Genomic DNA, 27,158 nt, shown 5'->3' with positions numbered 1-27,158 from the left:
TGTTTTAATTTGAAGTTTTAAGTGTCGACGTCCAAAAACAAGGGACTGACTACTTGCAGTAGTCTTCAACCTACGCTAACACAGGAGTCCTAATTACTACGGTAAATATATATTAAAAACATTTTTAGCCAGGAATATAAATCAATTTTTTTTAAAAAGTGCAGCGGACGTCACTGTATTAAACTTCATACACTCATTCACAATCATTGAAGAACAAAAACAAAGCACAGTGGTTTCATTTATTAAATAACTTTTATTTCTTTAAGAATAACAGAAGAAAAGTGTTAGCAATTTCTGTACAATTGTTTCATTGTTTTCCCTTGGATTTGCTGAAGCACATCAATGATCAACAAGAGGGAGGGCTGAACCTAAAAACACCGATTTTAGTCTGCAGGCGTCAGTCACGTTCCTTCAGATAAGATGCCGACACGTTTCCTCCAGCCTCTCACTTCTTCCCCCAACTCCTCCTCTTTTGTCCCAGTTCATCATTGTCATAACCAAAACTGATGAGAGGCACATTAGAAATACTGCCACTTCCCCAGGACTGTGTCTTTGATTGCGTCCACAAACTGCGTGGGCACCCAGTAGACCCAATACTGAGACGCTTCTGTCGGACCCAGCTGGAACGCCTGCAAACATGGAGAAGAATATAATAATATAAAGTACACACCCGTGTTCAAATGCCATTCATTTCAATGAGGAAAGATGATTTGAAATTCGTTTTGCGTTACGAGCATTGTCACAGAATGAATTAAACTCATTTCAAGGTACCACGGTACAGTTTTTTTAACACTTCAAAATGGTCCAATCTGTCAGAATTTCCCGTACAATTAATAAAAGTTTAACAATGACCGCAGTGTGTCCCAGAGTGACATTTATTGCTCTTTCCATGATTTTCTATGGGAAAAATTCCCACTAGTGTTTTCTTCTTTGCCCGTTCAACTGTAGTTGAATAAATATATAAAAATGTAGTCCCGAAATATGACATTGATAATTTTCTCACTCATATAGAACAGTCTGAGCTATTCCCCACCGAACCTGACACTTATGTAAGATCCTAATGTGTACTTACTTCACCACAGACAAAAGGCGCTCAGATTTCCCCGTATCATTTGAGTGCCCGAAGCAGCCGAGTGTAACCAACCCCCCATTCATCGACACGACTTTAAATATGTCTCATCCGCGTCTCATAAAAAAGCTAAATATGAAGCAGCAGCAGCGCACTTACCATCATGTGATAGTCCTCGTGCTCTTCAATAGGCTCAGAAACCACATTTTTGATGGAGCCCATTGGGACTTTCTCTGTCCTCTCTGCAAACAAAAACACCCAAAAAAAAACAAGTGTCACCGTCGGCTGTTTGTGCGTTCTGTGTTAGCCGCTCACCTTTAGTCCCGATCCACAGCTGATCCTGCTCCAGTTTAAATGTGAGTCTTACTTTTCCTCCGGACTTATTGTACATTCCGGATAAAGGCACGGTCGGTAGTCGCTCCTGCCGGCGGGAAGGACGAAGATGTTCAAAAACACGATCACGACAAAACCGACACGCATCTTCGCACTTACTTTTGTTCCTTTAATAGCCGGCATTACATCCTCAGGTTTACCTTTGTCCAGAACTTTCCTGTGTTGCTGAAATAAGAGCATACGTGGACGTAAATACATATTCCGCAACCAAAATACTCAAGTCTTTCACTGCATTTCCACCCTACGTCCCTGGAACCTTTTAGTTCTTGGCACTTGTGATTTGGTGAACTAAAAGTGAACACACACAACTACAGAAAAACGAGTACAAAGAACTTAACAGTACCCGAAACTTTTTACAGTTGCGCAACAGTTAACGTACAAAAGTAAAACCTGTGCGATTCTCCTTTGCATTAGGCTTTCGTCATTAAAGTTGTGACTGAGTGTTCTGTTGTTTTGACGTCTTACTATTTAAAGTGCTTAACATCATTTCACACTAGTATGACAGTGAAAAATGTTTCCAGGTTTCACCCAGGAGCAGATTTTGATCCAGTGGATAAACGTGTACGACCTTTTGTCTGCATAGCGGCTCCTTCTTGTTCTCCTCAGCCTTCACCTCCTGCTGCATGACCTCTTTGGGCGTGCTGACGGCCAGCACGTCGTTTATGGTGGAGCCCACCACCATGATCTTGGCGCCGCTCGTCACCTTCATCTCCCGTAGCGTCTTGTCCTCCGGGACCAGGCCTTTGTACATCACCTTCTGCATGGCTGGCGGAAGACCTGACACATGGAGGGAGAGGGGGAGAAAGAGAGGGAACCTATCCTGTTATTTAAAATACAATAAAGTTGCCAGAGATAGGCCAATATACAGTTTGAGTACTTCTGAGATTTAGAGTACAAATCAAGACAGAAATTAAGCTAGAGAACACTACCAAATGCCCCAGAAATAAATATTCTTTTCTTTACAGATAATGTGGGAAAATAATTGTTTCGTCTTGGACAGCATCAAACATGTACGTAAACACAATCATGAATAAATTACCATTTTTAACTGTTCAACAATGTAACATCATAAAAATGAGTGTTAAAACAATGGATAGAAGAGTCACCTCAAACCCACCCCAGCGCTCTCTCGCTCTCTCTTATATAGAGTTATAAATTGAGCACACAAAACATTTTTGGCTTGGAAGCATATATCTCAAGTCAAACGTTTCCAACGTGTGGCTAAATAATTGCTTTTCCGATGTATAAATTGGCACTGTGTCTTTAACAATGTTCGGCAACAATTTGAAAACTCAATTTGAAAATGATTCTGCCCATGTTGTCTGTGCCTTAGCGCAAATTTAACTCGCTCAAAGTTTTTTTTTTTCTTTCAGAAAAGTACTAAAAGTTGTCTTGACAATCGATAAAATCGAATGATCCCGTGTATCGTTTTGAATGAGATTTCTCTGAGTGACACTGACGATGTCCTCACCGGTGAGCGAGTGGATCCTCTCTTTTAGTTTCGCTCCGGTGCTATCCAGAGGGATCCTCAAGTCGTATTTGATCTTGTTCCAGATGATCTTCAAGTCCACCATCTCGCCCTCGTCCTCGGCGTTGTCGTCCCCGTTGCTGATGCCGGAAGAGTCCTGAGTGGCGGCGGTACCGGCGGCGTTTCCCGCGTCGGACGCCGATTCTGAGTCGCCCTTCTCCGTAGTTTCCCCCAGAGGTGCGTCTTCCTCCTCTTGCTCTGCCTTTGCGTCCGTTTGCATTGTAACTTGACTTCCTGCCATTAAGAAGGTGTCATTTTAGCATTTGAGATCATATTAGCGGTCTGGACTTTGAGATCCATCCAGCCTTCGGTTTGCTTTTGCGCTCGTCGTCATTGGAGTCGTGGGTGAGCTGACTTTGGGCGAGAGGTGGCGTACACAGTGGACTGCTCACCAGTCAATCTCAGGGCACATAACAGACACAACAAAAAATCACACTTATTTCAAGTGAAAACTGGAGCTTATCCCAGCTGAATTTGGGCAACACCCTGGCCTGGACATTTTTCCAGCCAATCACAGGGCACTTGTAGACAAACACTCACACTTATGGACAATTTAGAGTCTTCGATGAACCTGACAAGGAAACTTCACACGCAGAAGGCCGGGGGATTTGAACCCTTATTTTCTAAATTAGACAAAACAGCAGCACTCGGGAATTACATGATTTTCAGGACTTGTGCCAATTCATTCAAGCTCAATATTTGACTACTTTTGACAGTAAATAAACTAAACAGCACACACAATGTAACAAATTTCACAAAAGTGTCCATAATGAAGCTTTATTCTGCCTTTTTGTTACGGGTATGGGTGCACCTTGCTTTTAATGGGAGTTACTCATTTGGCTTTTACGAAGGAGCTTAAAAAACCCCAAAACAAAACAAAACAAAAACGCATGCTTTTTGAGCCAAAACGCTAATGACACAGCATCTAGCACTTTCCATCAACCTTCCGCTTGCCCAAAACAGCAAACTTATTGACTGATACCCCTCCGAGGTTGTCATTTGTGTACGCTTTAATTATCCCCTCTGTTATGCAAAGTGAAACTATGGCGTGTACGGCTCATTTCGCACTGGTTAGTAGTCATTGACGTTAGCTAGCCACTAACCCTGGTGAAACATGTCAAGATGAACCCGAACGATGAAACGTGCATTGTTTATTTTTTTAAAGACACCACCTTAACAGCGCCCGGCGTCAACGCGTCTATTAGCGGCGTGTTGGAATTCGTCGGCCCGCACGAAAGTTGCTGTAAGGTTACGAGGTAAATGTTGCGATATTCTGTTCAATACCCACCATCCTGGGTCGCCATGATGATTGTGTACAATCAGTGGAAACGTTCCCTCGAGCCAAAGAAGATTGTACAGAGGAGAAGATGGTTCCTTTCTTTACAAGGCGAACGTGGACTACGTACTCTACAAATTTGCTACTCTTAGTTTTGTTGAAATCTAATTGAGATCAAAATATGATTATAATTTGTGTGTGTGTGTGTTTGTTAGGTCACGACTAAATAACATGCCTTCGCGTCACTTCGATGTTTGAGGGCTTAGTTGTCAGTTGAAATGAAAAACATTCTTTATTTTTTTCGATAAATGACTTTTCATAAAATTGACTCTAATATAAAAATGACACTTCATTTTAGTGGAGTTAAATGAGAGCTTTCATTGAAATGTCACACGAGCGCTTGGAACTTGCCAAGACGGAAAAACGTGGCGATGAATGCTCTCGTTTCTTAGATCGTCTTGGTTGTTTGTGTCGTTGAAGGGAGGTCCACAGATATTAATAGGTTTATACGTGCGTGCTTATGGCAACGCTAAGCTAGGAGGGTACAAGTTGTTAGAACATATCATGTGTGTGGACGGGGGGGGAATCCAAAAGACCAAGGATTCCGGTACATTGTGCTGCAATATGGTTGTGAATACGACAACTGGGAGTAACCTTTCACAGGTAAAAAGATAAACTTTTCGCTTTTTTCCCCCAAATGTTATATATTGCTATCACACGAGTTGGCGTTGACAGAAAAAAAAGTAAACCTCCTGAAAATCGGTTGAGAACTGAGCAAGTTACGACTTAATTTCAATCTCCATGCATTGCCTTTGATATGGACATTGACCTCTCTAACATGGCCGCCACGTTTTCACGTCGGTTAGCAAGGCTGCAACATCACGCTTGCGTATCTATGAGCCAGACGCCAAGAGGTGGCACTTTCCTGGATTGCCATTGGTGTGGTTTCTTCTTCGTATACATTTTGAAATATTCAGACGTTAAAGATTACTCTTTATTGACAACTAGTGGGTGAAATATCGCTTACGAGTTAGCACAGGTTACCCCCCTTCCAAAAAAAAAAAAAAAACCAGCTCGTCGCCCATTTACATTTAGTAGTCGAATGGTTTGGTTGAAAGCCCATTTCCGCCAGGAAAAAAAAACCTCGACAATAATTTTATATATATATATATATATATATATATATATATATGTGTGTATATATATATATATATATATTTTTTTTTTCAAACTGTTTTTTTTCCTCCTGGCTGAAATGGGCTTCCATTGTAGATCGGCGCATTCAAATGTTATGTACTGTATGTTGTCTTTTCACCACCAGGTGGCATCACAACAGTGACGACCCAAGGGATGTTCCACTTTCCAGGTGGAAGAAGAGGAGCAGCTTTTAGCTAACGATGAGGGGAAAAAAAGAAAAAAGTCATCCAAAAGAAAACACAAGCGGAAAAAAAACCCTCCCGTAATTCAAGTCACAAGTTGTCATGCATACTTCGTGTCACACATTGACAGGAACCCCACAATGCTGCCGCTATCGCCGCCTACTACATTCGCGTTTCAATAACTTAAGCTGACATTTGGGCGCTTTTCAAAAGTTTGTTCCGCGGAGTTTTGCGAGTTGAAGTCCGTGAAATGTAGCAGCAGGAAGGAAGGAAGAAAGGGAAAGAAGAACAAGCACCATGGCTGACTGGAGGACTTTTAACGTCGTTGTTTTGGGCGTAGGATTCTTGTTTATCTTCACCGCCTTCACCACCTGTGGAAACATAGAAGTAAATTTTTCCACTTTTACCCCTTGTGTGTGTGTGTGCGCGCGCGCGCGTGTAGTGTAGGTCTGTGACGTCTAATTCAGAATTATTATTATTACTATCACATTTTTGTTGGCTATTTCTACGAAAACGCATTTTGTTTTAATTTATATATCTTGGCGTATTATTGAAATAGTTTATGTCTGAATTTTCCTCATTAAAAATGTCATTATTGATTTATCTAGTTTATAAAACTATTTTCTTGTTGGTTATCTCCCCCAAAACCTGTAATAATGTGCTTTTTATCCTTTTACATAACTTAAATATTGTTATAGTTATTTTATTTAAGACATTTATCTCACTCCAAACATGCATTATTATTTTTAAAATAATGTATTTTGTAGGATATTTTCTCTGAAACTGGGTTTTATTTTGCTTTTGTATATATATTATTTTTAGGTATAAAAATGGAGGGATACATTTCCCTCACGTTTTATTTACTTTCATCCTTTGGTGTATTATTTTATATTTTATGCCTGTGAAATTCCCTCACGCAAAACATGACTTTATTTATTTGTCACTTAATTTGTTGATGAACTGGTGTATCTCTTTTTGTCCCTTAGCAAATTATTATTTGCACAATTTCATTTAAAGAATTCCCCTCACTCAATACATGACATTATGATTTTGTCCATTTGAAGCATGTAAAATATGTTTCTTTTTTTTTTTTTATCGTTCAGCATATTGTTAGTGTAGTATTTTGGGAATTTCCCTCTTGAAAAGCATGGCATTATACATTTGTCAAATGTAAAAATATGTAATAATAATAATTCTTGGTTATTTCCCCAAAACATTTATTTACTTTGATCACGTAATATATTATCATTTATCACGTAATATATTATCATTTATTTCCTTTATTTTATACAGTGAATTATTATTTCCTTTATTTTATACAGTGAATTTCCCTCCCTCAGAACAAACCATTTTTGTTGCCTATTTACTCCAAAACATGCATTTATTTACTTTTATCCTTTAGCATAATATAGTAGTATTAAATTGTACGCATGCAAAAATATGTCGTCGTCCAGCAGAAAGGAAAGCGACCAGTCAGTGTCATGTGCATCTCGTGATTCCAATTTTCCTTACAAGTCAAATGAGTTCTGCTCTGCTATGAATGATCTCGCAGTGTAATAAAATTAGGACCCTTCCTTCTCGTCGTCTTTATTTTAGCAAACGGTGGTGAAAAGTCTGAAGAATGACACCTTCACAGGAAGCGGATACCACAGGTTTCTCAAATATTGAAATATCTATTTGATTATAAAATGTTTCCACTTTTAAGAATGATTGTCCATCCTCTGTTTCCAGTCTGGGAATCATCTATGGAGTCTTCTCATTTTCCAATTTGGTGGCGCCCGCCGCGGTCTCAGTGCTGGGACCGAAGGTGACCATGTTTGTGAGCGGGCTACTTTACAGGTACCACCTGACGCCGGCGGGCAGTCACGCAGAGTGAGACCCGATCAATCAATCGCTGATCACGATGTCATCTTGCACATCTAGCGGCTACGTTGCCGTCTTCATTGACCCATCCACGTGGTCGTTCTACTTGACGTCTGTGCTGATCGGTGTTGGTGCCGCCAGTAAGTCCTCCGCCGCCGCCCCACCACCATTGTCAAAATTTGAAAAAGATATTTTATAAATATTTACTGTATATTTAAATGTGCAGTTGCACAAATCGGAATTATTTTCTGACATAAAAAAAAAATCTATTATGTCGATTTTTACCCATTATAAAATTTAACAAAATTAATTATAATGTATTTGTAAAACAAAAACAAAAACATCCAGTTCGATTTATTTATATATTATTTTCAAGTTTATTTAAAAAAAATCCAGTTCAGTTAATTTTTTAATTAATTTTTTTTTAATAAAATCAAAGATAATTAAAGATTTTTAAAAATACATTTATAATTTTAAATTCAACTGTTATTTTTTTAATTGGTTAAAAACACAGGTGGTTATAATTTATAAATACTGTATTTTAAAAAAATTACGAAGAAATTATACATTTCTTTGTAATATATTTTAATAAATCCAGGTGACTATTTTTGAAAATTATTTTTAAAATGCATTTTAAAAAAAATCCCAGTCAATTTATTAATTTAGTTTTTATTTAAAGCAATCAGGTCAGTTTCTTTAATTTTTTTAAAATTTGTTTTCGAAAATGTCTTTAATTAATTAATTATTTATTTATTTTAGACTTCTAGGTCAATTCATTTTTTTTTTTTTTACCAGAATCCAGGTCAGTCTATTTGTGTGTGCGTGTTTGTTTAAAATAAAAAAATGTATTTCAGTAGATCCAGCTGAGTTTTTTTGTTTTGTTTCTGATTTATTTTGTTATTCATTTTGAATCCAGGTCAGTTTATTTTTTGCAAACACAGCAATGAAAACGCGCCGCATGAGGGAGGTCATAAATAACATAAAGGAAAAAAAGAGGCGAGATTCCAGGTTTTTACATTCCAAGTCACGGATTACATTTGAGTGGGAAGCGGCAGCTGAATAAAAGACCTCAGCACGTGTCAAAATTGGAGGCAGAAGGATTAAAATGAAAGATAAATTCTAAAAACAGGTTAAAAATGGTTGCAGAGCATCGAACTCGCAACACATCTCAGTCTTTGGTGAGAAAAAAAGGGTTTTGTGGGTCATGACGATGCCCCCCCCCCAACCCCCGGTCGTGTACTCTGATAACACGTGTTATGTAACAGCACATAAAAGATAATGTCACACTTGATGCAGCCAATTAATTGCTGTCCTCCACAACCCCTCACCCCCCCCCCCCCCCAAAAAAAATCATTTCTCTACACACTTTTTATTTCATTGTTTATTATTTGTTTTTTTAAACGTCCTATCTCCCATTGCAGTGCTGTGGACGGCTCAAGGCCAATTTCTGGTGGAGAACTCGGAAGCTTCCACCATCAACAGGAACACGGGCATGTTCTGGGCACTGCTGCAGTGCAGGTACTGGCACAGCGGCACATACAAACATGATCACGAGAGAGCGCTATTTAGTTAATAACGTAGTATAGTGCTATAAAAATGCTTTTAAGTTGCATTTTAGCGCGGTTGTTGATGGGCAAAAAGAAGTGATAAATGTCAGTGTTGTTCATTGGAACAATACAACTTTCTGCAAAAAGCCTTTTTTATCCCTAAAAATCTTCTCTTAAACGTTAACTTCGCCGTTCAGAGGTCTTAAAAATGACACATTGTTGTCCAACATAAGGCAGCTTTAAAGAGTTTGCATTAGTAAATGTATGAAAAATGTTTCATGCATACTATATACATTAAAAACGTTTTGCTTTTGTAATTCATTTAAAAAATATATATCCAGGTCAGTTAATTTCTTTCATTTTATTTACATTTTTTTTGTTAAAATCAAGTGCAGTTAATACTGATAGTCATTAACTAATAGTAAAAGAAAGTTAAGTTGATTTATTGTATTTGTGTTAATCCAGTTCATTTATTTTTTTCAGTAATTAAGAAAAAGAAAACTATGTCTGTTCATTTATTGTCGTTATTATTTTTTCTAATTTAAAAAATCCTGTTCATTAAAGAATCATTTATATATTATCTGCCACATTCCAACTCTTCATTATTTTTTCAGTTTTATTTTTTTCATTATTATTTCATGTACTGTATTTATTTTTATTTTGCTACATCATAGCATAAATTAACTCTTTGATTTTTAAACCTATTTTTCCCTAAATGTGTAATTTTCATCAGTTTTGGCCTCTTTTGTGTTTGCTCAATTGATTTTATGTCAATTGAAGCAGTTTGTGGCAAGTCCGCCTCACAGTCTGGAAATCCGAGTTCGAATCTCTGTGTGGAAGTTGAGCAGTTCAAATGTTGTGCACACGCACTACGAATGCTACCATCTCGCTGCATTCGCACTGATGAAGAAACTCGCATGAGTCTCACTGGTGGCAGTGGATCATCTGATAATCAGCTTGACTCACATATTTGTGTGTTGCTTGCAAAAATGTCAGAGAATTGTTGGTAAGCTATTCACAAGTGAAAGAGGAAAATGACCTTTTCATACCTGAATTATAACTTCCTTCATTTGCAGCATGCTATTTGGCAACCTGTACATTTACCTGGACTGGAATGGAAGAACCGAAATACCAGGTAGTACCGTAATGATTGTAATAAAGAAGCAAGTGTGATCATAAAGGCCGGTTGGTTGTTGAATGTTCCTGGCCTTGCGTTTTTTTTTTTTTGCGTGGTCAGACAGCAGCAGGAAGAACATCTTCCTCTCCCTGCTGGTGGCCTCCATCGTGGGGACGCTGAGCTTCCTGGTGCTGTGGAGGACTCACCAGCCCGAGGAGGAGATGCTCTCCGAGGAGGAAGGACAGTCGCTGCTCGCTACCCGTGCGGTGTAAGTCGACTGTGTTTTGTCCCCATCACTTTGAATGTCCCCTGGCACACAATGCAAAATGCTTTAGAACGGCTAACGAATGGCATCCATGTGACGGTGTTACAATGCTTCAATCGATGGATATTTGAACACAATCGGTACGGCAGCACATGTAAACAGACAATATAACAATACTCACAAGGCTTATATATTTTGTCTGTGGAAAAATGGCCAATATTACTGCAGTTTACTGAGTCACTTAGTTGACAAAGTCTTATTCCTTTGTGTCTGTATGACTGCACCGTTTTTATATTTTACAATTGTTGATGCGACTTTTAGCTTCTCCCATCAGGGGACATTACGATTCGCGTGTTTTGTTTGGCATCTGATACACTTCCTGTCCTGACATAACCCTCCCGGTTTTCAGCAGGGCCTAAGACCGGATGTATATTGATATTTTACAATAAAGTGACATTTGTCTTTATTAAAAACAGTTGTGGCGTTTTTGGGGGTGCTGGAACTGATTGGCATTTAAAGTAATTTCAATGATGAAAATGCATTTGATACATGAGTACATTGATGTATTTAAACTCCTAAGTGAAGGTACTGCTTTATAATATAAGAATGCATCTTACGTATTGTTTTTTTAGGTACAAGCACAGAGCCAACACGGCCCTGCAGGAGGTCAAGGATGACTTCAGTAAGTCTTATCTGATAAATGCTTATTTTTATGGATTATTATTTTGCCTCTTCAAAATCAATCAAAAGTAAATTATGGATGTTGTTGTACCTAATGAAGTGTCGACTAATAGGAGTGTGTTCCTCTACAGAGACCATGCTGGAACTCCTAAAGACCAGAAACATCCTCCTCCTGAGTCCCTGCATGGCATACAGCGGTGAGTGGTCACGTGCTGCTTAAGCCCCGCCTCCTCTAGCACTCTTCTTTAGCGTTGTCCTCCTGCGGCAGGCCTTGAGCTGTCCTTCTACAGCGGCGTCTACGGGACGTGCCTGGGAGCCACGGCGCAGTTTGGCCAAGCGGCCAAAGGCCTCATCGGCATCTCGGGCATGGTGCTGGGCGTGGGTGAAATCATAGGTGGGTTGGACCAGCGGGCCCCCAACTTTTTAAAAATTTTTTTTTTTGAGCTCAGTCAGTTTAATGTAAAGCAATATTTTGATGGACTGATATAGAAAAAAAACAAAACAAAAAAACTAAAAATAGGGATGCACCATTCCCACTTTTTTCAGACCGAGTACTTACATTTGAGTACTCGCCGATATGTCTTGCTATTGTGATAAAAATGTCTTATTTTAATCAAATATTGTTTAAAAAAATACAAAAAACCCTAAGTTTTCTTTAACATGGGAGAAGTTTCACTCAAATATTAAAACTTTTTTTTCACGTACCAACTAAAAAAGTGTCACAGAAACTCACTTTGTGTGTATTCCCCCCCCCGCGCTTGGCAGGCGGAGGCTTGTTCGGCTTGGTGTGCAAGAACAATCGCTTCAGGCGCACCTCGGTGGTCTTCCTGGGCATGGTGGTGCACTTCGTGGCCTTCTATCTCATCTTCCTCAACATTCCCGAGGACGCCCCCGTGGTCTTCAGCACCGCCACCACCAAGAGCCCCTTTCTCACTCCAAGGTATCGACTGTACTGTAGAAAGATGGATGGGTAGAATAGACGGACTGACACACTCGATGGACCGATATAATGGATCGAAAGCTATAGATGGTCGATAGATACAGCAGAATCAGTCAATCTTCATCTTTAATAAATGACAACCAGAGATATGGAGAAATTCAAAAGGTAGATAGATGGATGGGCAGATAACTAGACGGATGGATAGAGGATAGATACAGTAACTAGATAGAACTGACAGGATCGAAGGAGAGAGTGATAAATGGATACATGACGCAGCGGTACCTCCAAAGTTGAATGCGCTGCCATGTGCGTTTTTTTTTTCTTTTTGGGCTTGAGCTATTCGCCAAGAGAGCAATGACGACAAAGTTTGACGATAACCGTAGAACAGGAAGCGCGGGCGCCGGCCGCTCGGTACGACGCGAGCACGATGAGTTAACTCCACATCAGCGTGCTAAAATCCCGTGGGGTGCGGTGCCCTTGCAGCGTGTCCGTCGCCCTGCTGTGCAGCTTCCTGCTGGGCCTGGGAGACAGCTGCTTCAACACACAGCTCTACAGCATCCTGGGCTCCGTCTACGCCGAGCAAAGCACGCCCGCCTTTGCCATCTTCAAATTCATACAGGTGACCGATCACACGCGCGCACACCTTATTCTCCTGGACTGCTGCTTCACATCTGTGTTGCATTTTTCTTGACATACTCTATAAGCTAAAAAAATATTTTTGCGTTCCTGTGTATAATGTAAGTAATATTTATTTGTTTAAGTGCTATTTGGGAGAACTGCTTCACATCTGTGTTGCATTTTTCTTGACAAACTCAAACATTTACAGTATAAACTGACAAATTCCTGCAAGATTTTGCTTCCTGATGAATCGCTGCAATAATATTTAGTTGTATAAATGAGTGAAAAATAACGTTAAAAGGTGTCAAGTTCACTGTTTAATATCAACAGTTTTTTCTTTGCTCCTGTGTTGTTCAGTCGATTTTTGCAGCCGTGGCGTTCTTCTACAGCGGCGACACGCTGCTAACGTGGCAGCTCCTTCTCATGGTGGTGCTGGGCTTCAGCGGCACGCTCTGTTTCTTCGTGGCCGAGCGCATGCACGACGTGGACGCCGCCTCCACGGGGGCGCTGGAATAACTGGAGAAAAAAAAAAAGATACTGTGAAGAGCAAGCAGCTTTAAGGCACTGATGGTCCTCTTGGTTTTTAAATGATACTTTTTATCATCATAATCATCATCATAGTCGTTGCAGCGAAGCCCCAAGGGTCATTTGCATATTTGCTAATGGCCTGACACTCATTAATACAACATTCTTAACACACGTAATAACTTACAACCACTTTGTGTGCTGCAAGGCCTCCAGCTCAGGTTGAACACTTTAGAAAACTGCCATTGTAAAGCTTTTCTTTCTTTCTTTTTTTTTAGTTTTAGCGCTCGACAATCTCTGTTCTTTGGTTGAAATACATTTCTAACGTTGTGGTATCTTCACTTTTCAAAACAGACATTCTGGATTGCGTTTGTGTGTGTTCACTGCTAACAAACCAACATTTGAAAATAAAGCAATGTGTTTCTTATTGTGCGTTTCCCTCATTTTCAGACTAATAAGAGCACTCATGCATTTTTAGTGCAATTCTGCTAACCCTTTCATTATGCTAAATAATATACTGCATCTTATTTAACTGCATAACAAAGGCAAATATGAATAATTGCTTCACATCTGTTGCATTTTTCTTGACAGGCTTAAATGTTTATTGAATAAACTAAAACGCTTTCCTGTGATTTCAATTAAATATTTAGTCACACAAGCGGTTTGGGAGAACTGCTTCATATCTGTGATACATTCGTGAAAACAAACATTTACTGTATACAATGAATAATGGTGCAATAGTTTGTGTCCGTGCGAATCACTGAATATTTTGTTGTACAAATTCTATTTCGGAGAACTGCTTCACATCTGTGTTGCATTTGTTTGAAAACCGCAGTTATTGCATCAACTGAAAAATTATTAAGATTTTGCTTTCCGATGACTCACTGACGTAATATCTAGTTGGACAAGCACTAGTTGGCCAAACTGCTTCATATCCGTGTTGCATTTCTTTTCAAATTTAACATTTCTTGGATAAACAAACAAAACAAAAACCTGCCTGAAAATGTTGCTTTCCAGTGACTCCCTGAATATTAACTGTAGTTGTATAAGCACTATTTTGTCAGAACTGCTTTACATCTGTGTTGCATTTTTTCCTTAGTCATGTACTGTAAAAATGGAAAAATCGTTAAAGATTTTGGAATCATATAAATCATTGAAGTAATATTTGGTTTATAACCATTATTAGTATGAAGTACTTCACATCTGTGTTGCATGTTTTTGACAAAGTAGAACATTTTCTGTATACACACACTGAAAAATACTTGAACATTTATCTTTTCAGTGAACCTCTAAAGTCGTTTTTAGTTTTATGACCACTGCTTCTTAAGACTAGTTCACATCTGTTTTTTGCATGGAAACAAACGATTATTCCAGCCTAGGATGATTAGACGAAATCTAGTCCAATCGTTCACGGGTGTCAGAAGTTTGTTGACTCCACGCAACACAGATGTGAAGCAGTTCTCAGCTCCATTTTAAATGTGTTTTGAAAAAATATACTTTTTGCTACATGTGCGCAAATCAAGTATAACCACAACAATAAAAAGTGTTGTTAATGATGTCATATCTCTCTTGAAGGTGTCAATCAAAATTGAGCACTATTTTCTTTACAAAGAAGACAAATCTCGTCACACTGCAGGTGTACCAAATATTATGCAAATGAAAACTGGAGGACTTTTAAAGGTGAGTCGATGGTGCTTTTCAAGCACTGCTGTATAAATTTAGTTAACTTTATTCCACATTAAAAAAAAAAAATTGACGCACTTGATTATCACAAAACAGGAGGAATCTAATGGATTTGGCCGTGAGTTGCCTAAAAGGATGTAGGCCATTAATCAAAAAGCAGTGGACAAGAAAGGGGGGCCAGGATGGGGGAAAGGGGAGGGTGGGGTATTGTACATTACTTGACTGGTAATTGAGTATTGATCACTTCATAATGAGAGTAAGCAGATTGGCGGGATCTCAATTCAATTGTGCCACTTTGCGACGACAAGGCAGTCCACTTTGCCGTGTTTAACAGTTTTAAAAAAGAAAAAAATGGATAACTACTTTAGGGGAATTAATGTAGGCCTTTATCTGAGTGGCTTCGTGTTTACCATAGATAAGACCACGTAGACAAGTACTCGCTGTATGTCCTTATCAAGTTTTATTACATTTATTGTAAATCTCCTGGTGGGCTTTATTTTGAAAGTGAACGCAATTACCACGCAATGTTTCTAAGTTAAAGCAATAGGAGGAAACAAACAGCTTTTGTCTTTAAGCTATGAAACAAAAATGATAAGGATGGGATTCCAAGCTTATGAATAAAAAAAAAAACAATACAGTAGTATGCTAACAAACATAGCAAGATTGTAATTTGAGGAGCGAAAGCACTAAGGTCGACTAGGATTTTACATCCTGCCTTTTATCCAGGTACCGTTTATAATGATACTCAAATGTTAACGTGCAGCAGGATAGTAACCTGAGTAGAGAGTGCAAAGAATTTTATACCATGCTGTGTAGTAACGTACTAATGTAATGATTGTTGATTAAACGCTAACAGATGGCACGCTAATATATATATATAAAGATAATACAGTACAGTATATACAGAAAAATGCTAACTGAATATAGGGAAAGATGTGAATTGAGGTTGCTATTTCTAATGGGAATTGATTAAATGTTAACATGCAAAAAAATATAGTAAGATAACAACCTCATTTCATATTTCGCCCTGTATTCAGTTGCTGTTTCTAATGATAACTGATCAAATGCTAAGATGCCAAAAGTTGGCATGTTAACATATATCGAGATAGCAACCAGAGTTTATATCTTGCGCTGTATTCAGGTACTACAGTCTTTCTACTGAATGGAGCCATCTTGGGCAGTGCGGCAGAGTTGAACACAAAGGGCTGTTTCTGTGCACTGCACAACTGCGGTGGAGCGCCAAAAAATGGTCTATCTTGATTTTCGTGCAAGGGTCGCTGCTCGTGTTTGCCAATTTGGCAGACGGGGCTGCTCCAAGCTTGCCGCACCTGCGCAGCGAGTGTGTGACCTTTGACATGCCGATTGGCGGCGACTTAAGTCGGACGTGTCCACTCCCACAACGGTGCAGAGTACCGCCCCTTTTTTAAAAACACCAGCTGCGCTCGTCTGCCAAATTAGGAAAACCCAGTCTAACCCGCCTCCGTGCAGTCACGTCACGCGGCGAGTCTGGGTTTACGCAATCCACAAAAACAGAACCCACAGTGTATTGGGTGTGTGTGCGTATTTTTGTATTTATGTGCGCTCAGGGGGATGCTTCATTTATTCATCCTCAGCTGTGACCCGCTTTAACCAGCAGCACATTTAGCTCGCGCGCCCTCATTTGCATGCATTATGCAAATAGGAAAACCTGAGGATATTTGTCGGATTAAAAGGTTGAGAGTGCAATTAAATGAGACAATCTGTACAAAAACGTTGACACTTGTCGTACCTACTGTATGACCTGAGATCTTTTCATTTATTTCGTTTCCCCAAATCAGGACCACCAGAAGCTGACAGAAAAACTTTGCTCCAGTGAGCGCACGTAGTGCCAGTGCTGGACCGGGATGAAGAGCACGTCTCCGGGCCGCAGCACGCATTCCCGGTACGGAGCCTTGGAGAACTCCGGGAAGCGCTCCATGTCGGGGTTCTCCACCTCCACCTAGGCCGGAGGAAGGAAGAAAAAAGATCCGAGCTGTAGGTAATGTATCACTGCAGTGATATTTAGTTGTATTACCACTGTTTCTAAGAACTCTTTCTTTTTGTTGGATTTTTCTTGACAAACTCGAACATTTACCTTATTGTATGAACTTAAAAACACCTGAAGATTTTGCATTCCTGTGAATTAATGAGGTAATATTTAGTTGTATAAGCACTGTCTTAGAACTGTTTCAAAACTGGAGTCCAACTTCTGGCACCTGTGAATAGATACTTCTAGAATGTCGTCAAATCGTGCTGGGCTGGAATACCAACTCCATGCAACACAGATGCTAAGGAATTCTAAAAGCAGTTACTAGCTCAATTTCTAAGGGACAAAAAACATTTGTCTGCGGACGAAAGGCTACAACACATTGACAAATATGCATCCTTATATGCGTGACATGTGGACATAGCTTTGTTTAGAAGACGACAAGATATCAATCCCACCTGGCTGGTATTGTGGAGGAGTTCAGACGGGTGCGGGTAAAGCTTGTCAGAGTCTTCAGGCGAGTACAAGCGGATGTATTTGCGTCCCACCACCTGACGGGGATAAACGGGATCATATAATGTAATGTCCATTTTTAAACTGATTTACTTCTACATTCCAGGAACCCTATTGCTTTCGAGTGATTCCAAACATAAGTACCGATGGTTAATGTGCCGTCACCACGGTTACCTGCGCCAGGAAGTTGTGCTGGGGGTCTTGGTGGAGGGGCGACACGGTGCCGGCAGGCCCAAACCAAGCGTTGACGGTCACGTCGTCCTCGTCGCCGTCACCCAGGCAGCAGTAATCAGGCAGGCGGATGTCGTCCTTCAACTCCGGTATCTATGGCAACGGCTAAATTATTCCACGTCCAACTAAAAAAATATTTTCATTCAAAGTGGTGGGGAAGAGGAAGAACTGACAACAAAAATGCAACGTTACAAATCAGTCAAGCAGCCTTGTATATACATTCATTTAAAATTATTGAACTTTATTAAAATGATTAGAAATATCTACATTCTATCTTATCATTTTCAATTATTTGACTAACATTGACCCCCAAAAATAATTTTAAATATTTGTATTTATTCTGCTATTTTGCTATCACTTAATATATAATTGTAAAATACAATGTGAATTTAATAATTTTATTTATATATTTGGTTATTTTGCCATCTTTGACAAGAACATATATAATTTATATATTTTATTCATGTACGTATTCAATTATCTAACCATCACCGACCCCCCCCTAAAAAGTAATTTATAATTTTTTTCCCCAATTATTTAGCCATCTCTGACAGAAAAAAAACTATTATTCAAATCCCTGACAAATAAAAATTCGTATAATCTTAATATTTTCTCACTTTATTATGTTCATTATTTGTCTATCATTGCCATACAAATGTCTCAATTTCAACAGTTATCTTATTCAGCTATTTTGCCATTTCTACCCAAATTATATAGAAGTACAATGTACTCATTATTTCATTTAATTAAAAAAAAAAAAATCAATTTCTTGGCCCACCTGCTCAAACAGCTGATGCTGAGCCAGATAGCCGCAGATAGGCGTCGCCCCATCCTGCGAGTTGTCACTCTGTAACAAAACCCAAACACCAAAATCAGTCATTCCAACTGTGCGAACAGTTTTTGCGTTTTAACGTGTCAACCACTCACACTTTTAAAAATATAGCGGTCGATGAAATCATTGAGCGTCATCAGCGTCTGGGACCACTCCTCGTCCGTGTACCTGGAGCCCACCTCCACGGGGACGGTGCGACATCCTGCCACCGACCTCAAGTATTCTAAGCTTTGGGAAGGTTGGGAGAAGAATGTTACATTTCTCTAGCGGTCCAGAACAGTTTACACTTGAGCGCAGTGAAAAGGAAAATTGTCTCGGGATGGAAATTGTCCGTTAGACATCCTTCACGTCCAGACTCCCGCAGCTTTTCTCTCCACTCGCTGGGATAAGTGCACTTATCTGCCTTGACAAGTGCAAATCAGCCTGATTGCATGACTGTTTAACAGCGCTGGAGGACCAATGTTGCACACAAAGACGGACCGCTGCACTTTTACTTGTTGCTGTTACTTTGAACGAGGAGGCTCACTTTTCATCAGTGTTCCGAACTGTGAAGTGTTAAATGCAGAGGAAAAAAGAACGTATACATGTGTTCATGACTATAAATACGATTCTTCTTCTCTCATCTTTTTGTCTAAGTTAACCTTTCAACATGCAAGAGATTCAGAGTTTTATTGTCACATGTGCAGTAAAAATACAGTGTAATAAAAAAAATACAAATAAAATAATCCTTAAATAGATAATGGCAATTTTTTAAAAAAGGAAATAAAATAATATACTAAAATGTGTTAAAAAAAAAAAAAGTGTAAATCTTAAAATCAAAAACAAAATAATCTCAATGATTTTAAAGATTGCGTAAAAACAAGAAAAAGAATAGTAAAACAAAAAACTCGAAAATGAGGGCAAAAAAAGTAAAAGTAAAGTAAAAATCACAACCCTGGCAAATTGAATCCAATCTGAATGACATTTGCTGTGCGAATCCCAAATCAGAATATATAATGTCAAACTAGGTTTAATCTGGATTTGATCCAGATTGTTCTTGTGGTAGCCATTTCAATTGAGTCAAATTTCAAGTCTGTCAGATTATATTGTAATTTAAAATGTGACCTCATTCCATTTACTGTACATTCTAGTGTGCATTTGCCATTAAAAGCAGTTCCCATGCTGTAAGAAATTAATACTGTATTTTCACGCCCATAAGGCGCACCGTATTATAAGGCGCAGTCTCAGCTACGGGGTCTAGTTCTGTATTTAACACATACATAAGGCGCACCGTATTATTGTGCGCAAGCATGGTAAAACATACAGTAGCATGCATGCACGCTAAAACATACGCTAGCATGCATGCTAGCTTATGTTTTTAAAAAGGCAGCGGGAGCAAAACTGAGTTCGGTTGTACTTTATTGAAGTATTTAACAATGTACTCACGTTATTTTTTTATCAATCCTCATCCACAAATCCATCAAAGTCCTCATCTTCTGTATCGGAAATGAACAGCCGGGCAAGTTCTCCATCAAACATGCCGGGTTCCCTCTCATCATTGTCGGAGTCAGTCTCGTTGCCGGGGGGCCGTTCAGCAATGATGCCGGCTTTCGCGAAAGCTCCGACAACAGTCCAAGCAGATACCTTAGCCTGGGCATCCACAATCCATTCAAATATGGTGGCGTAATTCGCCCGGCAGTTTCACCAAAACGGACCTCCTTGAAAATGTTCGATTTTCATTTCATTTCTTTTCTGTAGAGACGCTTCTCCCAGCTGTTCTTTGCTCATTAATACATTGCTCGAGTTGGTCTTCCTCGCCTTGTTTCTGCGGAAACTCAGCTTCGTCTTCTTGATTTGGCGAAGCTTGTTTTCCTGCTTCCTCCACGTGCGAACCATGGATTCGTTGATCTTGAATTCTCTCGTGGCGGCTCGATTCCCATGTTCCTGACGAGTAACTGACAGCTTACAGTTTAAACTGTGCTTCGTGAGCGTCTCTCCATAGGTGCCATTTTCGGGGGTCCTTAGCCAAACCGATGTTGTTTTGCACAATGCACACACCGGCGCTATATACCTACTGGGGGCGTGCCTTTAGCATCCTCTTTCACACGCACCCTTCCCCCTTTAACGTCTGCATGCTGTCCTCAGTCACGTCCACCTTTCCTCTATATAAGCAGCGTGTCGGCAGGAAATGCTCCCAGTCAGTCAAGCGGAGCACTCATCAAAGTCACACAACAACATTTACAGATTTTGGAACTCGGTGCACACATAAGGCGCGCCACATTATAAGGCGCCCCGTCCATTTTGGAGAAAATCTAAGTCTTTTAAGTGCGCCTTATGGTCGTGAAAATACGGTAAATACATCAGTTCAAACCTCCAAGGGTGCTGGTTGAGGGCTGGCCAGTGATCAATGGTCTCCTCCAAGATGACCGCTTTGTGGGGGAGCAGGTAGCTCTTCTTGAAGCTCTCCAGAGACGGACATTTCACCCTGTGAATTTCCAGATCTTCTCGGATCTGCGGAACATCGGGGACTGCCAATTTGAGCCTCTGTTGAAACAGAATCATAACCACTTGTTCAACTTGCTGCCCTGTATTTTTTGGTGTTATGGTTGTCAAAATGTTTCAGCTTTTATAGCAACACACTGACCTTGGCCTCTGTATGCTCTCTCTCGTCCTCATTTCCGGTGTCTTTCCTGACTTCTTTTTGCAGAATCCGGACCAGAACTTGCAGTCGATCATCCATAATGGCAGCGCCCATGAGCAAGCCCATGTCACAGGTGCGGATGGCCTGCAGCAGGTACTCCTCCGAGGGCTCCTCTCCACACAGGGCGCACACCTTAAAGAGGCACCCGTACGAGTAGACGCGGCGCCACTCCTTGTCCACGTGGCGCCACGTTCCCATGTTTAGCTTCTCCCATGAGACGTCCAGGACGATCTGAGCGTTGAGCAGGCGGCCGGCTGCGGGGGCGCCGGTGTACAGTTGACGTCTGGATCTTTTCAGCATTTCCATCACGCTTGCCTCTACCGTGTGGCTGAAGTGCAGCGGGAAGTGGTCCTCATCTGGAGGAAGAACTGCGGAGAGCTTGGACCACAGTAACGCCGCCATTGAGGAGGAGGTCTGGGGAGCAGAATGTCTGGGGAGCAGAATGTCAAGGTGAGATTTTTAAAGTCACGAATATGAGGTGTCACTTGGTTGATTTTCTTTTTGGCGTTGTTTTTTTTAAAGAAAAAAGCTCACATTTTCTTTCATGATGGTTTAAAAATATGTTTTCATACAATACAGTGCTATTTTTCTTCATTAAAATGTTTTTTTGTATGTTTGTTTTGTTTTTTGGGTTGCCTGAAATGGATTAAAAGCATTTTAATTCATCTTCCATCCATCCATCCATTTTCTTAAACGCTTATCCTCACTAGGGTCGCGGGAGTGCTGGAGCCTATGCCAGCTATCAACGGGCAGGAGGCAGGGTACACCCTGAACTGGTTGCCAGTCAGTCGCAGGGCACATACAAACAAACAACCATTCGCACTCACATTCACACCTACGGGCAATTTAGAGTCTTCAATCAACCTACCACGCATGTTTTTGGGACGTGGGAGGAAACCAGAGTGCCAGGAGAAAACCCACGCAGACACAGGGGAGAACATGCAAACTCCACACAGGCGGGGCCGGGGATTGAACCCGGGTCCTCAGAACTGTGAGGCTGACGCTCTAACCATAAATTGAGTTACGAATTGGCCAAAGAATGAATTAAGTCAGGATACCACAGCATAGATTTTAAGAATAAGAATTTTTAGTTATAGTTCAGCATTCTTGGGTCCCTGAAAGTAATTCTAAGCTAATACTGTATTATTATTATTATCATTATTGGTTTTCAAATCCTGTCACCATGTATTCAATTTTAAATGGTCTACCTTGCTACAAAAAACAACATGACATTTGAAAGGGATGACTGCTACTTAAATTTAAAAGTAAAAACAAATAAGAAATAGGAATAGTATGTATATATATATATAGATTTTGAAAATAAGGCAACCCAGAAATATCAAGTTATTTATATGTCAATAATAGCAAACGTAACATTGATGTGTCACACTTTAACATTTTGTTCCTTTTTGTGTCAAAAGTTAACATGTAACTCACCAAACGCCAAAGTTCTACCCACAACTTTCCCAGCACTTATTTAGCCATATACAATTCACTCATATCGTGAGTTTAAACTTAATTTTCACTCTCTGGTGGTTCTAAAATGTGCATAAAACTGTAGTTTTACCTTTCGAAAAGCTCCACGGTGTTGCTAAATGTCATGTAAAGTAACGCCCGCTATAGTCCGCAGGTGACAACATTAAGCGTGGAAATAACAAATTCAATAAATTACATTAAATGCAAAATTGTCATTTCTGAATTATCTACAATAAATTTTGACATGACGGCAGCAAAATGAAAAATTTGTAAGAGTCGGAAAACCACACACGGAGCTTCCGTGTCCGCGACACTGCGGCGCGTGTGTCGACAAAAACAGACCGACAAGAAACCAAGGACTCGTGACAACGTTGGTTCCGCTGGCCAAAGAACGTAGATTAATTACAATTAGCTACAATGAAAAACGCGTAACAAATAATTGAATCGGAAAACATTAAATTTCAATTTAAAACGTTTAGCAAATAGTTACATTAAAATAAGATTATTCATTTCAATTGAAAAAAAAAATCCAAATAATAAAATTAAAACAAGGTGATAAGATAAAATACAACTTGTTTAAGAAATTAAAATAATGTAAATAAAGATAATTTTTTTAATTATTTAAAGAACGCTAGATTTAATGTTACAATTAATGCTATTTTCATGCTCCAGAACATCGCTGTCATGCAAATAATTGGCCACACTGATACGGGTTTTAATTTGTATTCTGTCAAAAAAGAGCCCCTTGGTGTAGGGCGACTATTTTTCTCAACTGGACAATGGTTAGAGAAAAAGAAACATAGCACATGAAGCAATAGCAGTAATAACACTACGTCATGATCCACTGTAATGCATTTAAAACGGGCACAATTAATTATAAATGTAGTGGATAAGTTATAGCATAGTTTCTAGTGTCTGATTTCTATAGCTGCACAAGCCTGATGGAACAAATGTTGAGAAAAGGCAAATGATATTCCTTTTACAACCTCCTTTACACATGCATGCACGCCTGTAAAAAATAGACTCAAGGTTATTACACAGACATTTAGTTTTCCTTTTTTCCCCATGTTGGCAGAAGCTTTTATGTAAATAGCAGTTATTCCCAGAGGGCGGATTGATATGTACAGTGTCTCCTCATGCAAAGCTAAAACAATAATTGGATTTGTCTTCACGATGTCGCTGTGATAGTTGAGCTCTTTGTTTGTACGCCATTGATTTTTTTTTTTTTTTTTTTTTTTCCTCAGCAGGGTGAAAAGTCTGAGCAAACATGATAGGGACCCTTTGGAATCGGAAGCCGCATGACGCCATTATCAAATGTCAAACGCAATGAAATTCAAATACACCTGCAGTAGACTGTTCCTCACTGCACGACGCGCGGAGGGTTTCTGAGATTCACACAGGATTCTGAAATGGTACATGCATACCCACCAAAAACCTTAAATTTTCTGCAAAAATCACTGCAGTGTCTATATTTCCTTTTCCTATTAGAATAAATGAATAAAACCACACATTGGTCCATTATCCATAGCTCTTGTCCTTATTAGGACTGAAACAGTTTTTAAAAATATAACATATTACACTAACTTGAAGTAACTAGTAACTTGAATAACTCCTGTCGGAGGCACTCGTAAATTGTTGGTCAAGGTAGCACTGTACATTTCTACCAGGATACATACGCTTGCAAAAACTGGCGAATTTTCGAGCATGCTGAGAACCCCCAAAATAGAATTTGTCGTAAGAATAACAATAAACAAAGCAGCTCAGGCCCTAAAACACCTTGCAGCCACTTGATAACAGAACTCAGTGTTTCACGATAAGACTGCAGCGAGTCTCAGCTGGTCCAACACGCTCCATTTGTTTCTCTACGTGATGCTGGGAAAATAAACCTCACTCGCAGACACAGATGCTGTGTTTGTATAGCCCTGTTTGTGCGTGTGCTTGTGGAGGATGCATGGGGTGGGGAGGATGGCGCTTGGGGGCTCGGGGATGTTCTATTCGCATGCGTCTGCGCTTGTAAGACGACGTGAGGGTCAGAGGCCCGCCACTGTTTGTCCACGACCTTTTGCCGATGTTTACACGGGAGGACGGCCGGCGCTCTCTTCATGTCGTCGCCACAAAATGGCAACCTTCCATCACCTATGTGGTGTTTTTTTTTTTTTTTTAAATTCAACATCTATCTTAAAAGGGGACATAAGATGGAAAATCTGCTTTTTAATGGCTGGTATAAATATACATGAAAGTCAAGACCCATCAAGTATGAAATTAAACAACCGTGTAAATATTTTGTTATCTGCCTATTCCTCAAAATGTTTCTGTGTGCAAAAGTCTTTCTGAATTTTGGGGGAAAGAACAAAATTGAATAACTCGGCTAAGTCGACCTCAAAAATAGATCGACAAAAAAATTCTGCTTCCACGGTCCGGCGGGAACCACATAAATTAAATAAATAAATAAATAAATAAATAAATAATCCGCCCGGAACCATGTTTTTGCCGCCGGAAAACATGTTTCACACGGATATTTATTACAGACGGAGGCAGTGTTGGACAAGTGATAAACTTTGCCAAAAATGACAGAGGAGCGTCCGTAAGTGATTTTTAAGACACTGTTAAATGTGTAATGTACATGTAACATTGATGTATGAGTCCTCTGAAGCTGGTAGTTTGTGTGTTTTTTGTATTTTTTTTACCTAAAATGGTAATTGCTAGCGCCCTAATGCTAATAGGGATTGCTAACCGGTTAGCATTTTTCATTTTGCTGTCTCAAATTCTGGACACCAAATTTCTACTACACACTCAGTACCAACATATGCAGTTTAAGGGTTGAAGTCCATCCCTCATACATGAGAATAGAATGCATGTTATTTGTAAAAATAAAAAAATAAAAAAAAATAAAAAATAGGGGAAAAAACATTTATAGTGGTGGTGGGGAGTGGGGGGGGGGGGTTGCATTATTAGTCGATTATTAAATCAATAATCGCTAGGAGAATTGATTCTAAAACGATTCGATAGTGATAGCCCTAGATTTTTGGGTTGAATTCCTCTGTGGAATGCTTCCATGGATTTTCCCCGTGCTTCCATGGGTTTTCTCCGGGTACTCCGACTTCCTCCCACAATCCCAGAATTGTCCATAGCTGTGAATTTGAGCATCAATACTTGTTTATAGTATGTCCAGGATGTACCCCATGTGTCACCCGAAGTCAGCAGGGATGGGCTTTCATGCACCCACGACCCTAATGAGGATATAGAAAGTACAACTTGTAGATGGATGTACTGTATGTATTGAAACTAAACAACACCTCAAATCTTGCGGGGCAGCCTGTAGGCAAAAGTTAATTATTTCTTGCCTTAAATGAGGTGCTGTGGTTTTTAGCTTCTTTGGGCAAAGTTCACCCTGCAGCTTTTTTGTCTTTTTAATTTACTTTTAACCGTTAATTTTATGCCTTCACAAATGAGAATCTTTCCCAGAGCCTGTTTGGACTGCTTGTGCGGTAAACAATTAATTAGGTTTAGATGAACACATTTCTCTTTGACCCTAAACAATAACAGCAAAAAACACTCCCTGGAGTCGCTCAGGGCAGAGTAGACCGTGAAAATGCCCCCGGGAGGGAGAAAGGGGACATCGGGGGCCGAACGGCGGGTGGGATGTAATCAGCACCATTACGCTCCAAGTGCTGCTGAACTAAAAGATGGAAACAAGCCTGCGGTGGTGTTGCCATGGATTAGAATCCAATTAAACACTGTTTAGCTCCGCACAAACTGCCAGCCTTTTGCCTGTTGACTCATTAAATTAATGCACTGTCGCCGCACAAAGCAAATGTTATAACGGGGGTGCAGCCACGTGATATTGGCCAGACAATGGGAGACCCTAAGAATCGCTAAAGTCTACGGAAAATTGACATTTCAATGTTTGTACTGACCTTTTCATAATGTTTGTAAACAGTCGGCACCACGGTACTTCCTGGTGGTTGCTTGTTAATTTAACACTAAATGATATCCATCCATCCATCCATTTTCTGAGCCGCTTCTCCTCACTAGGGTCGCGGCCGTGCTGGAGCCTATCCCAGCTGTCATCTGGCAGGAGGCGGGGTACACCTGCTGAACTGGTTGCCAGCCAATCGCAGGGCACATACAAACAAACAACCAGTCACACTCACAGTCACACCTACGGGCAATTTAGAGTCTCCAATTAATGCATGTTTTTGGGATGTGGGAGGAAACCGGAGTGCCCGGAGAAAACCCACGCAGGCACGGGGAGAACATGCAAACTCCACACAGGCGGGGCCGGGGATTGAACCCGGGTCCTCAGAACTGTGAGGCTGACGCTCTAACCAGTCGTCAACCGTGCCGCCACTAAATGATATCATTCATTGAAAATGCACAATTATTAAAAACTATTTAAAAAAAAAAAGGTGATGAACTTACCTGTATAGCAGTAATGTTGCTAATTCCGCATTGCTTCTGAATATTCTCAGGTGGGCATGTTTGTATTTTCTGGAGGTGGATATTTCGCTGTAGTTTTAGCACAGCTCCTGAGGCC

The 27,158-nt window shown here is 40.0% G+C and overlaps 3 protein-coding genes across 4 annotated transcripts; 1 reads left to right on the top strand and 2 right to left on the bottom strand.

The window, feature by feature from the left end:
* Positions 1 to 233: 233 nt before the first annotated feature.
* Positions 234 to 4,429, bottom strand: ubfd1 (ubiquitin family domain containing 1). Its single transcript, XM_061750396.1, has 7 exons — positions 4,279 to 4,429; positions 2,934 to 3,224; positions 2,031 to 2,239; positions 1,562 to 1,627; positions 1,385 to 1,490; positions 1,229 to 1,311; positions 234 to 629 (listed from the first exon to the last, which is right to left on the bottom strand). Exons 1-7 carry the CDS (start codon positions 4,292 to 4,294, stop codon positions 519 to 521), a joined length of 882 nt encoding a protein of 293 aa, XP_061606380.1. The 5' UTR covers positions 4,295 to 4,429; the 3' UTR covers positions 234 to 518.
* On the top strand, positions 3,869 to 13,628 carry LOC133466543 (UNC93-like protein MFSD11). Of its 2 annotated transcripts, none has more exons than XM_061750384.1 (14): positions 3,869 to 4,246; positions 5,588 to 6,032; positions 7,242 to 7,297; positions 7,377 to 7,484; positions 7,569 to 7,648; positions 8,930 to 9,026; positions 10,132 to 10,190; positions 10,293 to 10,440; positions 11,070 to 11,119; positions 11,250 to 11,315; positions 11,387 to 11,512; positions 11,884 to 12,058; positions 12,542 to 12,677; positions 13,034 to 13,628. In XM_061750384.1, exons 2-14 carry the CDS (start codon positions 5,943 to 5,945, stop codon positions 13,190 to 13,192), a joined length of 1,350 nt encoding a protein of 449 aa, XP_061606368.1. In that variant the 5' UTR covers positions 3,869 to 4,246; positions 5,588 to 5,942; the 3' UTR covers positions 13,193 to 13,628. The 2 variants fall into 2 exon arrangements, with proteins under 2 accessions (XP_061606368.1, XP_061606367.1); XM_061750383.1 differs by lacking the exon at positions 3,869 to 4,246 and adding an exon at positions 4,517 to 4,929.
* kdm8 (lysine (K)-specific demethylase 8) lies at positions 12,981 to 22,968 on the bottom strand. Its single transcript, XM_061750385.1, has 9 exons — positions 22,713 to 22,968; positions 21,089 to 21,575; positions 20,816 to 20,988; positions 18,561 to 18,693; positions 18,412 to 18,480; positions 17,577 to 17,726; positions 17,348 to 17,440; positions 16,653 to 16,862; positions 12,981 to 13,192 (listed from the first exon to the last, which is right to left on the bottom strand). The coding sequence occupies exons 1-8, from the start codon at positions 22,745 to 22,747 to the stop codon at positions 16,698 to 16,700; spliced, it is 1,305 nt and encodes a 434-aa protein (XP_061606369.1). The 5' UTR covers positions 22,748 to 22,968; the 3' UTR covers positions 12,981 to 13,192; positions 16,653 to 16,697.
* Positions 22,969 to 27,158: the final 4,190 nt, after the last annotated feature.

Source organism: Phyllopteryx taeniolatus, chromosome 16, assembly GCF_024500385.1.
Source record: "Phyllopteryx taeniolatus isolate TA_2022b chromosome 16, UOR_Ptae_1.2, whole genome shotgun sequence".
In the NCBI taxonomy this organism is placed as follows: Eukaryota; Metazoa; Chordata; class Actinopteri; order Syngnathiformes; family Syngnathidae; genus Phyllopteryx; species Phyllopteryx taeniolatus.
The sequence above is the reverse complement of the archived record's forward strand: the minus strand, read 5'-3'. Positions and strand labels throughout refer to the sequence as shown.

What these genes read in the sequence shown, in the direction of transcription:
- kdm8 (XM_061750385.1), bottom strand. Translation starts at nt 22,747, where the DNA reads ATGACATTTAGCAACACCGTGGAGCTTTTCGAAAG. An exon ending in ACCGTGGAGCTTTTCGAAAG is followed by an intron (nt 21,576 to 22,712) that starts GTAAAACTACAG and finishes TCTGCTCCCCAG; the next exon opens with ACATTCTGCTCCCCAGACCT. An exon ending in GAGAGCATACAGAGGCCAAG is followed by an intron (nt 20,989 to 21,088) that starts GTCAGTGTGTTG and finishes CTGTTTCAACAG; the next exon opens with AGGCTCAAATTGGCAGTCCC.
- ubfd1 (XM_061750396.1), bottom strand. An exon ending in GAGGATCCACTCGCTCACCG is followed by an intron (nt 2,240 to 2,933) that starts GTGAGGACATCG and finishes TCCATGTGTCAG; the next exon opens with GTCTTCCGCCAGCCATGCAG. An exon ending in GCTGTGGATCGGGACTAAAG is followed by an intron (nt 1,312 to 1,384) that starts GTGAGCGGCTAA and finishes TTTTGTTTGCAG; the next exon opens with AGAGGACAGAGAAAGTCCCA.
- LOC133466543 (XM_061750384.1), top strand. Translation starts at nt 5,943, where the DNA reads ATGGCTGACTGGAGGACTTTTAACGTCGTTGTTTTGGGCGTAGGATTC. An exon ending in GATCGGTGTTGGTGCCGCCA is followed by an intron (nt 7,649 to 8,929) that starts GTAAGTCCTCCG and finishes CTCCCATTGCAG; the next exon opens with TGCTGTGGACGGCTCAAGGC. An exon ending in AGCCCCTTTCTCACTCCAAG is followed by an intron (nt 12,059 to 12,541) that starts GTATCGACTGTA and finishes GTGCCCTTGCAG; the next exon opens with CGTGTCCGTCGCCCTGCTGT.